Source organism: Polistes dominula, unplaced genomic scaffold, assembly GCF_049000335.1.
Source record: "Polistes dominula isolate Pdom_NZ unplaced genomic scaffold, Pdom_raw_medaka contig_28, whole genome shotgun sequence".
NCBI classification, from domain to species: domain Eukaryota; kingdom Metazoa; phylum Arthropoda; class Insecta; order Hymenoptera; family Vespidae; genus Polistes; species Polistes dominula.
Genome location: NW_028300879.1, coordinates 1,629,662 through 1,647,096, shown reverse-complemented (window position 1 = coordinate 1,647,096; position 17,435 = coordinate 1,629,662). Strand labels below are relative to the sequence as shown.

General features: G+C 28.2%; 3 protein-coding genes across 5 annotated transcripts; 2 read left to right on the top strand and 1 right to left on the bottom strand.

Annotated features, from left to right (window-relative positions):
• Positions 1-3: 3 nt before the first annotated feature.
• LOC107065187 (uncharacterized) lies at positions 4-5,447 on the top strand. Its single transcript, XM_089174642.1, is given in 16 exon segments — positions 4-315; positions 550-606; positions 1,041-1,260; positions 1,357-1,609; positions 1,677-1,787; positions 1,790-1,814; positions 1,901-2,070; positions 2,404-2,772; positions 2,860-3,145; positions 3,214-3,277; positions 3,364-3,430; positions 3,535-3,723; positions 3,888-3,928; positions 4,000-4,102; positions 4,211-4,510; positions 4,606-5,447. Coding segments are annotated over 14 exon segments (2,781 nt in total). The 5' UTR covers positions 4-315; positions 550-606; positions 1,041-1,044; the 3' UTR covers positions 5,193-5,447.
• Positions 5,448-6,778: 1,331 nt separating this feature from the next.
• On the top strand, positions 6,779-11,481 carry LOC107065171 (E3 ubiquitin-protein ligase TRIM33). Its single transcript, XM_015318613.2, is given in 13 exon segments — positions 6,779-7,091; positions 7,213-7,566; positions 7,647-7,873; positions 7,974-8,254; positions 8,400-8,462; positions 8,464-8,508; positions 8,578-8,772; positions 8,901-9,013; positions 9,103-10,260; positions 10,441-10,600; positions 10,777-10,960; positions 11,046-11,198; positions 11,272-11,481. Coding segments are annotated over 12 exon segments (3,081 nt in total). The 5' UTR covers positions 6,779-7,091; positions 7,213-7,238; the 3' UTR covers positions 11,446-11,481.
• A 1,941-nt stretch (positions 11,482-13,422) lies between these two features.
• Positions 13,423-16,982, bottom strand: LOC107065175 (uncharacterized). Of its 3 annotated transcripts, XM_089173681.1 has the most exons (6): positions 16,823-16,964; positions 15,309-15,617; positions 14,859-15,242; positions 14,625-14,774; positions 14,195-14,528; positions 13,423-13,709 (listed from the first exon to the last, which is right to left on the bottom strand). In XM_089173681.1, the coding sequence occupies exons 1-6, from the start codon at positions 16,887-16,889 to the stop codon at positions 13,562-13,564; spliced, it is 1,392 nt and encodes a 463-aa protein (XP_089029807.1). In that variant the 5' UTR covers positions 16,890-16,964; the 3' UTR covers positions 13,423-13,561. The 3 variants fall into 3 exon arrangements, with proteins under 3 accessions (XP_089029807.1, XP_015174105.2, XP_089029804.1); XM_015318619.2 differs by having other exon boundaries at positions 14,859-15,617; positions 16,823-16,982; XM_089173678.1 differs by lacking the exon at positions 16,823-16,964 and adding an exon at positions 16,160-16,334 and having other exon boundaries at positions 14,859-15,617.
• Between the last annotated feature and the right edge of the window lie 453 nt (positions 16,983-17,435).

Here is a 17,435-nt window from a genome sequence, read left to right as displayed (position 1 = left end):
ACAACAACAAAATATATAAATTTAAATTTAATCAAATAATGTGAGAATACAAATAATTCTACGTTAATTTTAAAAATACATTTTAAATGTAAGTATAATGTTCTGTTTATTAACTCAAAATTACCGCGCATTATAAGAAAACAAAAACGACTTCAAACAGAAACAGAACAAAGGACTTGTCCTTGAAGTTTGTAATTGTCAACTGAAATCAAATGTATGATCTCTATAGCTCTGATGTTAATATATTTTTTTTTTAAACTAGTAATTTATCGGTTTATTACACGATAAGGTAAAACGGATAGATACATATATGTGGTAAATTATAATATTTTATATCTAGTAAATATCACGTATTTAAATTTATTCATTTGATTAACGATCTTTCTATCATTTGTTCATCTCATTTAACCAATAGTAGTTAAAAAAAAAAAAAAACAACATTTATCCGAACACGTGCGGTTAAAACCGTTTTATATATTCTTTTCTCATTACTTATTTTCTTTCTTATTAACAATTATAATTATTCATTTTTGGTGACTTTATTTCTAGGAAATTATAACAAGTTAATTAGTGATCTATAAGATTAAATAACGATTTATAATCCACGTAAGTAAATCAATCTTTATCCTTCAATTGTTCTAAAATAATGAATTTAACGTATTGCACATATTATATTATTATATCTTATAATCCGTATTTCATTGTTAAGTAGATATTCTTTTATTTTTAATTAATTTTATATATTCTTTATTGATTTTCATATATTTTTAATTGATATATATTAAAAAAAGGTACAGTAGTAGCATTTACTATTTTTTGTGTAAGGTCATATCAAATGGATATATATATATATATATATATATATATACAATGTGTGTCAACATTTTTACATAAATTATATTAAAAATAAATATATAATATAATATAATATAATAAATAAAACATGATACTTACAAAATCAAATAGATTGATTAAACTTGATTGTTAACTTTTTTCTAAATATGAAATATATTTGCATGTTTCTTTTTGTTTGTTTGAAGAATTATGGAAATATCTCCCAGAAAGTCTTCAAAAAGGACGCAAGAACATGTTGATGAATGGTTACAAAGCCAAGGATATTTTCGAAAACATATTCCTAGGGATCCAACTTGTTTGTTCAGAGCTGTTAGCGAACAAGTTTATTTAACACAATATTATCATATAAGAGTGAGAAAAGAATGTGTTGAGTTCATGCGACAAAACAAGCACTTGTTTGAGGAGGTAACAATTATTAAGAGTGTTTCATTTTAAATATAATATTAATTGAATATTTTTCTAATCATTATTTCATTACTTTTTTTTGTTTTTGTTTTCCAGTCCGTAACAATTCCATTTGATAATTATCTCGAACAAATGGCATGTTTCACAGAATCAGGTGGTCCGAATGAAATTCAAGCTATATCTTTACTTTATAAAAGAGATATCATTTTATTTAACGGACAGAAACAAATTTGTAAATCAGTGACTAATAATGGTTTTACAAATCATATATATTTATGTCATACGCCACAGAAACAATATGAAAGTGTTTATAATAAAAATTTTGTTATGGTTGCTGGTTTTTGTCAATGTAAGTAGAGTCATTGATTTTATCATTTAGTCATGAATTTTATATTAAATTTCATTTTTTTTTACAGCTATTATGTATCAAATTCTATATAAAAATGTTTTTGATATGAAAAATGTGGATAATACTGTTCATAAAATGCTACATGATAGAAGTTCTTCCTTAAGACATGATAAATTCTTTTAAAAGGAAATATTGAGATGCGAGAGTAAGTTTTATTGTAAAATATTTCTTTTTTTTTTTTAAATTGATAATACACATATGCTTTATGCATCCTCATACATTTCTTTACAGACAGTTATCTGCAGAAATATATAAAAGAATGGAAAATAGCTGTGAGACTATAGGAGACATGTATACTTTTTCAAAAGGTATACCACCATTTCCTTATAGAGTCGCTAAAGCTCTTGATATTAATATTTATCGTAATATAGATTTCGACGTATGGCATGAAATTAGACGAGGTATGTAATTTACATTACATCTACTATATTATTATAAATATTTAATTGATTTGTTATATTTAAAAATGATATGTCTATTTATTTATACGCTGACATGTAAAATTAAAGAACTCACATATTAGTTCATTCAAAAATATTGCCAAACGTTAATAAATTTTCACTTTTATTATAACAGAAGGTATAATAAATACAGTTAAGTTATATTACTAAAATTTTGTGATCTTTCTCGTTTTCTATACAAATAAAGAACTTCACAATGAGTATTCTTTTCATAGATATTTTCTAAAGAATGAATTAATTAATTATTCATTTTTACATTGTTAACACACACAGAAATAAAGAATGCTGGTTGGACAAGATATAATAGTAATGGACTTCAAATTGGAGATAAATGTTTAATTGAAATGAACTTTAATAAAAGTGACTTGGATGGAATCAATAATAATGCAGGTGCATTAGAAAATAATCAAAATTGTAATGAAACAAAAATTATACAAAGAAAATCAAATCAAGATCCTGCAACATTTTGTGGACATATTCAAGAAATAAGTAAAAACGATGGTTCAGTGATAGTATTTATAGAAGAACTTGGAGAAAAAAGGACTGTACCATATTCATCCCTTAAACCATTATCTTTACGAAAAAATAAGCAAAATAATTGGGTACCAATATGTAAAAAGAATGTTCAACTAATTGATTCCAGTAGGTGTATAATTTAAATAAGATTCTTTCTTTTATGATTTTTTACATCATCAATGTATATATATATATATGTAATTTTTGTTTCAGATCAAAAATATAAAAAATCTTCTAACTCAAATTCGAACAAAACAAAGGAACAAATAAATCGTATTGATGCTTCATCTAATAATAATAATAATAATCCTGGAGGAAATCTTAATAATAAACAAGATTCTAATAACACTTGTGTTTCTAATACTAATAAAATAACTACTCCCTTATTAACATCCAGCAATACTGGATCTGTTATGTTAATTACAAATAATAAGGATAATAATAATGACAATATAAAAAAAGAAAACTTTCCGGAACATCAATGGCAAAAACAAGAATGGTAAATATTACACTATCAGTAAATATTAATTATTATTTTAATATTATAAGTTACTGTTTTGTTAGTAGGAACAATCAAAGTCAGATACTTGGAGAAAATACATTGGGAAAGTTACAAAATTATGCTACAAATGTATGACAATCATATACTACATTATACAAAATGAAAATGATAGATTTTATTGTAAACAATAAATTTTTGGTATTTTTTTTTTTCAGAATAATAATCTTCAATTTAGTGGACAGGGAGATATCAATGAAAATACAATAACAGATAGTAGAGAAGGTATGTTGTTATTTACAAATAAACAATATAATAATGTATTTACAAAATAAACTATATAAAACATTAATTATATTATAATTACATTTGGAAAACTTTGTTTGTAGATAACTCGCAAGTTATAACTGGAAATTCATCATTGTATTATGTTGCTTCGGATGGTAATTCTTATCCTGCTGTACCGTACGTGCCTGGTTATACAGGTGAATTAGTACCTGCGAATCAAACATTACAAAATGTCAATAATTCGACTCAAAAAGGTATAGACTTAAATAGCTGTGATTTACCATTATCAGGTGTGTATTTTAATCTAACAAGTTAACTTTACAAAGTAGCCCACTTAATTAAGGGTATAAGATTTAATAGTCATTCAATAAATCATTCTCAACTGAGTGGGCTATTTCGTTAAAAATATCCTTTATATATAAATTATATATATAAATCGTCTTTTTCGTTTCAGATCCAGCTACATTAAAATTTTTCTATAATTTAGGATTAGAGGTAAGATACATTTATAAAACTTGAATATTATATGAAATCAAAAATATAATCACATAAATTGTATTTTACAGTATTTTCGAATCAATCATGCATGGAACTATGGTCCTAATGGACAATCAGTACCGCCGGAATCTTGGTGTATATCTGTTCCACCTGTTACATCATTAAATACAAGTATTATATATTTTTTACAATATGATTTACATAATATATATATATATATATGTATATTGTATATTTAATAATTTGATTAAAATATTTTTTTTTTTCATTTATTTACAGATGTGCCTCCAAATATAGAAGAAATACAAAATATTAACGCATGTATACTGGAAGATGAAAAATTAACAGAACAAAAAGAAAGTACTGACAAAAATGCAAACAATATTGTTATTCAACAGCCAGCGATAAAGACGATAAATATGTGCGTAAATAATGCGACTGATTTACAAAAGGACAAATTAAAAAAAATGGACAATGAAAAGAAAACATCATCGTTTGTCCATGACAATATTAAAGAGACTGAAAATATCAATAAAGACAAACAACGACCTAATAATACAGCACCACGATTTAAAAGAAGTACATTTAAAGATAGATTTTATTAATGAAGTAATATGTTATTTTAAATCAATAATTTTCATAAACTAATATACTGCTTTTTTTTTTTTTTACAGATCAACATTATAATAATAATTGCGAACAAATGTATCCTCATAAGAATATTTCTAAGCAGTATCAACATAACTCTAACTTTAATGAATCTCCAAATTTTCAAAATTCACAAAATGGTGATATGCAAGTACCGTATATAAATACTACTTTAAATCAAGTATATGTGCCTCCTGGAATGTCCAATTCTTGTCATCTACCCTACATACAGCAACCACCATATGTAAATGTACCATATTGTGAAAATGAAATGGATTCATACGGAGGCCCATATTATTTACCTCAAGGAGGCTTCCCTAGTATTACTTGCATGCCCAATTCTGATGTCGTTGATGCAAGTAATGTACATTCCTTTTTACCATATTTCTATCCAAGTGCAGAAACATATTCTCCGGCTTATCCGTCTGTATATCCACCATATATACATCCTCAACAGCCTGCATATAATGGTTTACCACCGCAAAATATACACGATCCATGGTATTCACTTCCAGAGCAACATTATTATCTACAATATGGTCCTATACCACTTCAATCAGCAGAGCTCTCTAATGAAATAGGGCAAAGTAATAATTCAAATTTATCAACTTAAGGAATATATTCATTATAAAATAGTATTTTTCTATTTTTTCTTATTAAAATATAAAAATTTATATATATATATATAATATACATATATGTATATTATATAATATCGTAGTATCTAATTACTGTTATAAACTCTGTTATTAACATATCCATATGTAATGTTATTAAAGCGAATTTTTATACTGCATACAGTTTATATTATAAAGAACAAATTTAAACAAAGATACAACTATCTTTTCTATCATTTTTGTAGTTGAATTCAAAATAAACATAAATAGCATACCATTTATAGTTTCATATTTGAGTGGCCTTATAACAAATATATTTCTTATCTATATAAGGAAATAATACCAAATTTATATATTATAGTATTAAATATATATAACATAAAATTTCTGTATACTTTCTTTTCTTATTTAAAAATAAGTACAGTCTTGTTTATGTTTTAATTTTCCGACAGTTTCGTTTATTCTTACCTTTATTAAATATATACATTATAATTAATATTATAATACTAACATAAAAAATTATTATGTTTAAAATTACTGTATATTCAATATCAACTAAATCTATTAAAAATTATAATGTTTATCTAATAAACATTTATTTATTTTTTAATTTACAAAGTATTTTTATATAATAAATTAATAAGTAACTAACAGTAATTTATTAATAATTATTACATTTACAACAGTAATTTGTGCATCTAAATAAGAAAATATTTTGCATTTTGAATTATCCGCGCCTTACCGGACAGCGCGCGCTTGTCCAACGCGTCTTTTCCTATTGGTATAACTGCCAACCAATGAAATGTTAACATTGATCAGTAAAATGGGGAGCTTGGCGGAGATTTTAAAAATTTATTAGTGACTTTGTTTTAACAAAGTATTTTATAATTTTCTTTTAATATTGTTTTGCTTGCATTATTTAAGGGTTAATATAATAATTAAAATTTAATATACTGAATAGTTACAGTCTATAATCACACAAAATTCCCAATATTTTAATCCTGATAATATAATAGCGTAAACACTACAGTAAAGAAATATACGTTTCTAACAGAACACAATAAAACGCACATATTTATAAGAGAAGCAAAATAAAGAAGTTTATGTAATAAAGATAACTACATTTGATGTTATGATAAAACGAATTAGGAATGCAATTGTAGGAATTAATAAAAATCAACGAGAAATTTGTCATATTAGAAACAGCATAGTGGCAAACTTCTATTTGTGTAGAAGAGAGACATTTTAAACAGTACATTTAAATAACTTTTGAATGAACCGTTAGATGACCTATCTTCGTATAACCTTTCTTTCTTATTTTGGAGCGTGGAATACGCCCACAACTTTTGTATGAGAAAACTTCAGACATTTTATATATTCTATCTTATTCTTTTTACTTTTTTACTTTTGTTGTCCAACTTTCACTCTGCCCTCTGAAGTAAGATTGACTTTACTACTCCATAACCTCTCTTTACTGTTTGTTAAGCAAATATTAGTGTCTACATTTCTATAATAAGTATTAAGATTAACTAATAATTCTTTAGTAAAGTTAAAAGATATTTGGTAATTAAATATAATTTTATTTAATCTTTTTAAAATAAAAAGAGTACGTTTGTGGCGTGTATTAATTATACGTATATGTGTATATGAAATTATTAGTACATATGCATTTTTTTAATAATAAATAGTAGATACTTTATGCTTTTATAATTAATAATATAAACTACATGTAGTATTGACCTCTAAAATTGTGTTATATTTATAATATATTGTTTTGGAGTAGAATTTTATATAATTTTAAAACTATAAGAACAAGTGTTAGTATAGTACATCTTAAATAGTGCCTGAAATTAGTGTCTTTTCCTGCTATAATTTGAATACATGTTGTCAGAACAGTAAGTTATTATTTGTTTAAATAAAGAATAATGATAAGTACAGTTTATTGTTAATTATTTTTGTTAATATATATATGTATGTATATATATATATATATAATGAAAGTATTTATTTTTATAGAACTTACATTATTGATTGTTACTATTATGGAAGGCAAAAGTAACGAACAGATAAATTTACCAGAAGTAATTATTAAAACAGAACCTTTGGATCAAAACAATGTTCAGTCAGATGTACAGCAGTCCCAAATACAACCAGTTTGTGCAGAAAAAGAATGTGAACAGCGTATTGAATGTACCACAGAATTTCAAGATACTGAAACTCGAGCATTTTTATCAAAATGTATATTTTGTGAGAAAACATTTACCATCGGCGATGATCCTAAACTCTTGGAGTGTTTACATGCATCTTGTACTACATGTGTCAATAATAAAATTGCAGATCAAAACACATCTGCTGATGTTGATGTTTTATGTAAATATCGTTATTATAACGTGCATACTTCATATATACCTAAATTTTCTATATACTAATATATGTTTATATATTTTTAGTGGAGAGCAATGTTATTGTTTGTCAAATTTGTAATGTTACCAGTCAAGTAGAAAATTTAATTGAGAATAGATTTATTTCAAAAATTATCGAAGAAGATAATACGGGAACAGATGATGAATCTATAGAAACAGAAGAAGAAAAAAAATGTACTAGTTGTCACGATAATGCTATTGCTACTAGTTGGTGTGTGGAATGTGAAGAATTCATTTGTCAAAGCTGCGTCATGGTGATTAATCTATCCTTTAATATATGTCACATAGATGTATTTCATATATTCGTTTAATTTTGTAAAAGATTAAAATAAAAAAAGTTTTCTTTTATTTAAGGCTCATCAAAGGTTAAAGATAACAAAAGATCATACAATTAAACCAAAGGAAGAAGTTGCAAATGACAGAGACAATATTAAAAAGGGTATCAAAAAAGTACCTACTTATTTATTTTGTACTATTCATTCCCACGAACAATTATCCTTATTTTGTCAGACCTGCGATAGATTAACTTGCAGGGATTGTCAATTGTCTGATCATCGTGATCATAAATATAAATTCATCCATGAAATTGCAGCAGAAACAAAATCTTGTGTCTCAACACTTTTAAAGGAAGTTAGGTATTATCGTGTTTATGTCTCTTACTTTCTATTTGAATAATACGTAAATTTGAATTAATTTAATGTGTATCTTTTATTTTTTTGTTTTGTTTTTATCTCTCTTTCTTTTTATGACTTATTCTGTAATTATTACAATTATTTTTAGTTATAAGCGAGTTTTATTACGAAGTGCTATGAAAGTTATAGAAGATAGACAAATTTTAATTGTGGAAAAAAAAGACTTTAGTTCAAGAAATAACTCAGATGGTAGTACAGTAAGTAAATAAAATTGACTTGTTCATATTTATTTAAAAAGATTGTTTCCATGATGATTTTTGTTTTAGATTAACAAATGCTATTAATACAAGAGGTAAATTATTAGTCATGCGCTTAAATGAAGTTTGCGATCAGAAACAAAATACATTAAATGAAAAGAAGGTCGCTTTGGATCAATTGTCTAAACTTACAGATCATTGTATACAGTTTGTGAGTCATGCTTTGAGTAAGGGTACAGATATGGAACTTTTGTATAGTAAAAAGTAGGTTATTACTTAATATATATAAATATTTCTACATATATGCATACATACAAACAAACAGCATAAGAATGTTTTTATATTTTCTTTTTTTTCTTTATAAATAATTATGTAATTATTATTAATTGCAGATCTGTTACAAGTCATTTACAACGTATAAAAAGTCGACGTGCTGATATTCCTAATCCGGAAATACCAGTTAGAATACATTTATCTTTTGACAAAGTGCCAGATTTAATAAAAGGTTAAGTTATTAAAATTTATATAATTATATCCATTAAAAATTTGTCTTTTATATCATAAAATATAATATAATATTTTTATCAATTACAGTTGTTTCATCTATTGGAGCAATAGTAGTAGATGGAAGAGTATATCCTTCAATATCTCCATCTGCTGGTTCCAGCTCACAATCTGTCCCACTTCACGAACCACAGTCTGAACAAAAACAAACAAATATTTCTATCAATACACCTGTAGATAATTCAGTTATTGCTGTTCCTCTTCCTATTGTGACTCAACAGCCTAACAATACACAACAAAATTCTTATCAACAAATTCCAGTTCATCTTACAACTCAACAACAACCACAACAACAAGTACCATCTCCAAATTACATGCAACAACATTTCCCTGCACACAATATGCCTCGTTTATCTCCACAAATACAGCATACTTATAATAATAAATTACAACAGCCACTCATGATGCCACAACGTCCATTAAGTGGCTGTCATCAACAAGTTACATCATCTACGCATCCACACCAACAAGTACATTTAGAGACACTTGGTCAAAATACAAGTCTACGTGGTCTTTTGGCACATAATCCTCCACCATTTCGACCTGCTATTAATACTGTACCATATCGAATATTACCATATCGATATCCTCCTGGAGCTTCTCAAAGACCTATGCCACCAAATTCATACCAACCAACAAATACACCTGTAGTATCAGGTATTCGATTACAACAATGTAATCCTACTACTCCATCAACTCAACACGTAAATTATGGCTCGATACAGCAACCTGTAGCACGTTGGCATATTCCTCAGAATATATGTCTTCCATTTTATGGTGGTGCTCGACATCAATCTACATCACTTATGACAGTTCCTGCTAATGAAACATACAAAATAACATTGAAAAATCAACAATCAAATAATCAAAAGTACAGTAATATTAATGTTACTACTAATTCAGATATGCCATCACAATCACCAAATACAGTATCTGTGGGACATGCAGTAAGTTCATCAGTACCCAAAACACCCAGTCCTGTACCACCTGGCAAGACAGATGAAACAGAGAAAAGTTTAGACAAATTTTGTCAAAAATCATTAAATGATTTAATGCTTACTATTGCGAAATTAGATAGCAATGGTATTGTAGTAATACCAGAAGCCCAAAAAAATAGTGTGACTTCTATTCAAGTAGATAGTTCGACTGACGAAGGACTAAATGCAATGGTAGTAGAGAATTCTTCAGGTGAATATTTATTTTGTTTAAAAATAATAATAGTATAATTTTAAATTTTACGAATATTAGAGGTTTTTTTTTTATCATAAATAATATTATGAAACATCAACAGATTTCTAAGATAATTTATTTTCGTAATATTTTTAATGCAAACTCTTTTTTTTTTTTTTTTGAACATGCATTCAACAGATAATCCAAAAAACACTACAGCATCTATGGTGAAAGATGATCCAAATGAAGACTGGTGTGCTGTATGCATGGATGGTGGAGATGCAGTATTATGTTGCGATAAGTGTCCAAAAGTCTTCCATCTTTATTGTCATATACCTAGTTTGAAATCATTTCCTGAGTAAGTAATACATTGGAAGTAATTATGAAAGGTCAGGGAGAGTTTCGAGAGACAAAGCACCTCCTTTGTTTATAATTATATGAAAAAAACTTCAAAGAAAAAAGTTGCATTATCACAGGAGAAGACTCTACCTATATATATAATTAATTATTTTTTCTAATGTAAAATTACTTTAGCGAAAGTGAAACTTGGCAATGTATGCTATGTACAAATATTCTTGATTGCTCTGATGATCCACCTGGAGAAAAAAAAGCGAATTCTATGAGTGCCAAGGAGTTAAGAATAGCCCAAAGAGTTGTTCTAGAACTATATTGTCAATATGAACAAAGTTTACCATTTCGAGAAATTGTATCCTCAGAGGTTATTATCTTTTTTAAATCAATTATTTTAATAAACGCTTAATACATGATTAATATTATTACAAAAATGATATGTTATTAAATAGATAACTGAATACCATCGCATCATCAAGAAACCTATTGCATTAGATGTAATCCGAGACAAATTAAAACCTGATCATCCAAATCATTATACAGATTTAAGACAAGTTATGACAGATATTAGACTGATGTTTAAAAACGCCTTTATTTATAATCCCGTAAGATTTTATGCTTTTATATATGATCTGCGTTTAAATAAAACAATATTAAACAATATTATTTATCTTTTAGGTGGAATCACAAGTATACCAAGAAGCACGTAATTTAGAAGAATTTTTTGAAAAATTGTTACTCAAATGGGCTCCAAATTATGCATACGACGATCCTTTTCTTTCTGCTAATAGAGAAGAAGATGAGGAAGTTTTCCCTCCAAATAAAAAATATCGACGCATAATTACTGATTAATATTTAATTAAAATAAAAATTAAAATTAACACACAATTAGAAGTTTTATGATGAATTAACAAAATACTTTGCATGAATATTTCTGAAAAGTAAAGTAAAACAGTGAAGTTATTAAAGTGACACTATTAGATATACAGTAGGACCTCAGTTTATTCGCGTCGTTGTATTTGTAAGTAGCCAAGTATATTTTGGTAAGTACAATGACATAGATAAATGAAGATCTTACTGTATATCTCGACTTGATTTGAATGTTTATTAACCACTTAGGCACTGCACGCCATTATAGTGGCTTCTGTGGATATTGATGTACGAAATATTACCATTTAAAAATACAGCGTCGCGGAAAGATCTGCAGTAGCAAAAAGGTTAACAAACAGAAGATAAAAAACGATCGATTAAAAGATTTATAAATAAATATAAGAACAGATAACTGAGCCTTCGAAAACCAAACTTTAGTTAATCGAGGTCCTGCTGTATTTTGATACTTACAAAAATTCATGTTTTTTTTTTTAACAGCTTTATTTTTAAAAGCGATTTTAACTAATGTTCTTTTATAAATATTTATAAATATTTTTACTTTATAGTATTATTTTAAATATATAACAATATGCACACAATCTATTGGGAAATATTAAAATATTTATTAGTTAATTAATATTAATAAATGTTCCATCGAAATCTTTTGACTTTTACTTTAATTTTATATTTTTAATTTTAAATAACATTCATTCTTAATATGTATATTATTCATAGTTATATAAAAGGAGCAAATCGTTGTAATTAAAATAGATATCTGTTTGTGACAAAATTATTACCAATTCCGAAATTAAAAATAAATGTTTAAGCATATTTTTACATTTAATTGTGAGTATCGTTATATACAATTTAATATTGTTATATATTTAGTTATAGAAAAATTTGTTAAATTGTACAAAATTAAAAAAATATCCTTATAAACAGGGTACACCAGCTAAAACTACCTAAATATATTGTTTTTTTATGATACGACAAACTTTTTAGTCAGCATATTCATCTCTTTTAACCCCAATAGATTTTTTTTCCTTTGAAAAAAGTTTATTAACAGTGACCTACTCTAACTCCAAAGGATATGAAGAAAATTGCATAATTAATGTTTGTGTTTCTGTAACACCAGAAACACATTTCATTCATTTCAAAGTTACTACATAAATATATTTAAATGTATTTTTTTTATCCACTACAAGATAAATTATAAAAACATAAATGTTTACAGAATAAAAAATACGGAGGAACTTGAAAAAATTCATACAAGATGACCTAATTAAATTTGTTTTTTTTTTTTATAACATATACTTCTTTCTAAACTATTCAAAATATACCATAAAAGTTTGTTGCATCGTAAAAAAAACAAAATATTTATTTGACTTCTTCTAATTAGGATACCCTGTATATATATTATACATATATATATATATTATAACTAATTGCATGTTTTTTTACATCTTAAAAAACTTTTATAATTTCTTATATAGAAGTAAGTAATTCAGATCAATGTTAATTACGTATTATTATGTATATAAATATGATATTAAATTGAAAAAATTTATTTTTATAATGTACCCATTTCAAAAAATGAATGATAAAAAATTTACAGTTTTTAATTTAAAACAACTATTTATTAAAATAATAAATATATTAACCCTGTTAGATTTGAATAGTTTCTTCCGAACCTTTCCGTACGGAAAGCGTCTCCAATGATTACTACTATCTCTACGTATAAATGTTAATAATTTTGAACAATGATTATTTATTAGAAATGGTCAAATTTGCAACATACTTTAATGTGAAAAAATATATATAAAAAAACTAAACTCAGCAGCAGACTGTTCAGCAGGGGTACCGTTGCGGTAAACACGTCCGTAGCGAAAGGATTAAAATCTTGTTGGGGACAAGTGTATTGAAGCACAAATAGAATTTATTTTGATTAAAATAAACAGCTTTTGTGTGTAAAAAGATATGTAGTTTTATATATTTACTTAAAAATCTGACATTTCATACTTATCAACCTAATACAAACACATAATGACTTTAATTTTTGAAGTTATCCAATAAATTTATGAATTTTCACTTGAGTAGTTTATGGAATTTTTCCAGCAGATACTTTGTAGCTTCCTTTACCGGATGAATCAATGTTTGCAGCACTACTACTGTAAACTCCTTTTGCACCACCTACGGTACCACTTTTACTTGCTCCTTCATTTATGTCACCCAAACGAGAGAATATACTGAAAATTTAATAAAGATTATCAGAAACATTAAATATATGTATACATATTATGTATGTCATTAAAATAATATTATAATAGAAGGAAAGTTACCAAAAGCGCAACATTAAATAATAATTAACATAATCGCAAAAGGATTCTTTTAAAAGAAAACTCTATCTTAGAGCAAAGATCATTGGACAAATATAACTTTAGATTAATTACTGTAATATTCACGCGAGTGAATTATATAAATGAATGTATTAATAACTAAAATTATAGTCTTTAAAAGCAATTTAAAATGATCGATTGTACTTCCGAGAAATCATAAAGCGGTTCACCTTGATGATTATTATACAATATTATTTAAAGATAGAATCATTCAAGGAAGACGGTAAAAATCAATATTTTTTATATGAAATATTTTGTATTTTCTAGCCTTGTATAATATAAATGCATGAGCTTGATTAATGTCTATTTATGATGAAGAATTATCAATAACTTACTCTACGCCATGACCACCATGACCGCCATAGCCATCATCATCACCGCAGCCTCCACCACAACCTCCTCCACCGCCCCCACCGGAGCTTCCTGCGTTGGCACTAGCTTGTGCATTTGCACTAGCACCACCACTTCCGTATCCACCTCCGCCACTTCCTCCGTGACCTCCACCGAGGCCTCCACCGAGGCCACCACCTAGACCTCCACCGTGACCTCCACCAAGGCCTCCACCTCCGCCGTGACCTCCACCTAGGCCTCCACCGAGACCTCCACCTCCACCTCCGCCATGACCTCCACCAAGGCCTCCACCGTTACCTCCTCCGTATCCTCCAGCACCTACAAATATTATTCAAAATTGTAATTATAAGATTAATGTTTTAAACATATGTTTGCTGGTAAAATAATATAGATAATAAAAAAAGATTTATTTACCTGCAGATCCACCACCGTATCCACCGGAGCCACCACTTCCACCCCCGTATCCACCACTTCCACCTCCGTATCCACCACTTCCACCATAACCACCACCAGAACCGCTACCACCACCTAAGCCTCCACCACCACCGTGACCACCACCGTAACCTAAAGATTTTTATTATAAAAAATTAGATTTCAAGTAATATTTATATTTAATGTGTAAGTAACATCATATACACATTTATTTACCTCCACCAATCGGTGTGCCTTTTATAGGACCACCTCCATATCCACCACCTCCGCTACTACCTCCTCCATATCCACCGCCTCCGCTTCCACCTCCTCCATATCCACCGCTACCAGCTCCAGCACTGGCTCCTCCATAACCACCTCCGTGACCTCCGCCGCAACCACCAGGCCCACAACCACCACCGCTTGGTCCTCCTCCATATCCACCACCTCCGTTGCCACCACCGTATCCACCTCCTCCGCTACCGCCACCTCCGTATCCACCTCCTCCGCTACCGCCACCACCGTATCCACCTCCTCCGCTACCGCCACCTCCGTATCCACCTCCGCAACCAGCACTACCACAACCACCACCACCTAATCCTCCTCCGTGACCACCGCCGCCTCCTAATCCACCACCGCCTCCTAATCCACCGCCGCCTCCTAATCCACCACCGTGACCACCGCCACCTCCCAATCCACCACCGCCTCCTAATCCACCACCGTGACCACCGCCACCTCCCAATCCACCGCCATATCCACCTCCTCCAGCATTGGCATTGGCATTAGACAATGCTGATGATTTTCCACCTGCACTTGCACTTGCACTGGCTTGTGCACTTGAGCTTGCAAAACCACCTCCAAATGCATTTGCATTAGCAGAACTGCTGGCTGAACTGAGTGCACCAGAACCTCCACCGTATCCTGCACCTCTCTTCTCACGAAGATAAATTACCTTCTTCACGTAAGGAAAATATGATTCTTTTGACAGAATCTGTCCTGTTTAAAGAAAAATATTTTGAAGATTATTAATAGGCCCCTTAAATTTTATTACATTTGAAAAGGCAATTCATTGTGTTCATATTAGTGATATCTATTTTTATTTTTTAATGATTACTCTTAAAATAAAATGTATCTTATAAGATACATTTTATTTTCCCATATGGATTATATCATCGTCAATAAATTAATGCAAAATGGTGTAGTAGCATGATGTAAGATTTTAATTATCATATTTATTAAATCAAATTATGCGAAAAAATAAAAAAACAAAAACAAAAAAACTACGAGAGAAAAAATATAGAGAAAAATCACGTACAAATATGAAATGTATGAAGTGTAAAAATAAAAGATCGATAATTTATGAATCATTTTTTTTTTGTATATTTTAAATGAATAAGTTAAAAGACAGACAAATTCAATAGGAATTTCCGTTCATCTTTATTTACATTCGGACAGGACACCTCGATTTATCAAGGAGATCGTAACGTGGTAAAAATATAAAATTAAACACACACACACACACGAGTCTTACATCATACCTGTTCTTTTCGTATTTGTTTTACACCTTAACACAGTAGTAACGTCGGAAATTAGCATTTTCATTTATTTATTCAAATAAGAATTCCAATAACCGCAATTAGATAAAAACGGAAAATACCGAAACCAAGGTCAGACATGTCACTTCTTTAAAGTTACAGCGACTATTATGAGATACAGACGTGTTCAATCATCGTGAGATTATATCTATAAAAGCGGTTAGAGACAGGATAGTAATTTCCAAAGTTATTTACCGTTAACTATCCTATAATCAATAAGTCACAAATAGCTGATTAATAGACAACCTCTGTTCATCTTCTTCTTTTTTTTTTTTTTCAATATTGTAAGAACGCTTTTAATCTAAAAATTATTATTGTTCATTTTTTTATGAATATAAAAATACTAAATAAACTAATGATATTCAATTGATTATCATTCACGATTTGTATAATTAGTTGTTTAAATTTCAATGTAAATTATTCTTTTCTGTATCATCATTATCTCTGAGAAGATACATTAGCCCTCAAAAGAAGTAACATGTTATTATTTGAATGAATTGTCTTTACATTTCATTACAAGGTGTATTCTAAATTATATATTATTCTTATATACTGCTATATATTATTTAAATGAAAATAGAAATAGAAAACAAAAAATGGTCTTACCTTCAGCATGAACAGAAACTAAGATTGCTAGTAAGGCCAGAAGGCCGATAGCTCGATGCTTCCACATGATGAAACCGGCTTCTATCTTAGCAGAGTATACCCGCGTCTTTATACCCAATCTCCCACTCTTTTATCTTTCTTCCTGAAATACCATCGTTTCATCGAATGTATAGTATACATATGATAGAAAAATAATAAGGGCAAAAAAAAAAATGCGTCAAGCGTATGTATGTCCAAGGCTAAAGGTAATCTTCGATGGGTACGTAATTAATCTCATCGATAATATTTAGTCATACCTACATTTTTTTGATTTCTTTCAAACTTTTAACACATTTGACATCATTGAACTTACCAATTTTTTACGTACGTCCATTGATAACGGATAAATAGATTAGACATTTTTAATGATGGTTCATTTTCATAGATTTCTCAATGTTTTTTTTTTTATAAGGATAATATCAAGGTTCATACATTTAATCTTTGAAACGGATAGAAGATTTTTATATAAATTTAAAAAGTACATATTTACATATATTTATATATATATAGAAAGTCATAAAAATCCTTGACTAAAAATTAAGAAGTTGTTAGTTTTAGGTAAATATTTGCCATT

What these genes read in the sequence shown, in the direction of transcription:
- LOC107065175 (XM_015318619.2), bottom strand. Translation starts at nt 16,889, where the DNA reads ATGTGGAAGCATCGAGCTATCGGCCTTCTGGCCTTACTAGCAATCTTA. An exon ending in AGGCACACCGATTGGTGGAG is followed by an intron (nt 14,775 to 14,858) that starts GTAAATAAATGT and finishes AAAAATCTTTAG; the next exon opens with GTTACGGTGGTGGTCACGGT. An exon ending in CATGGTGGTCATGGCGTAGA is followed by an intron (nt 13,710 to 14,194) that starts GTAAGTTATTGA and finishes TTAAATTTTCAG; the next exon opens with TATATTCTCTCGTTTGGGTG.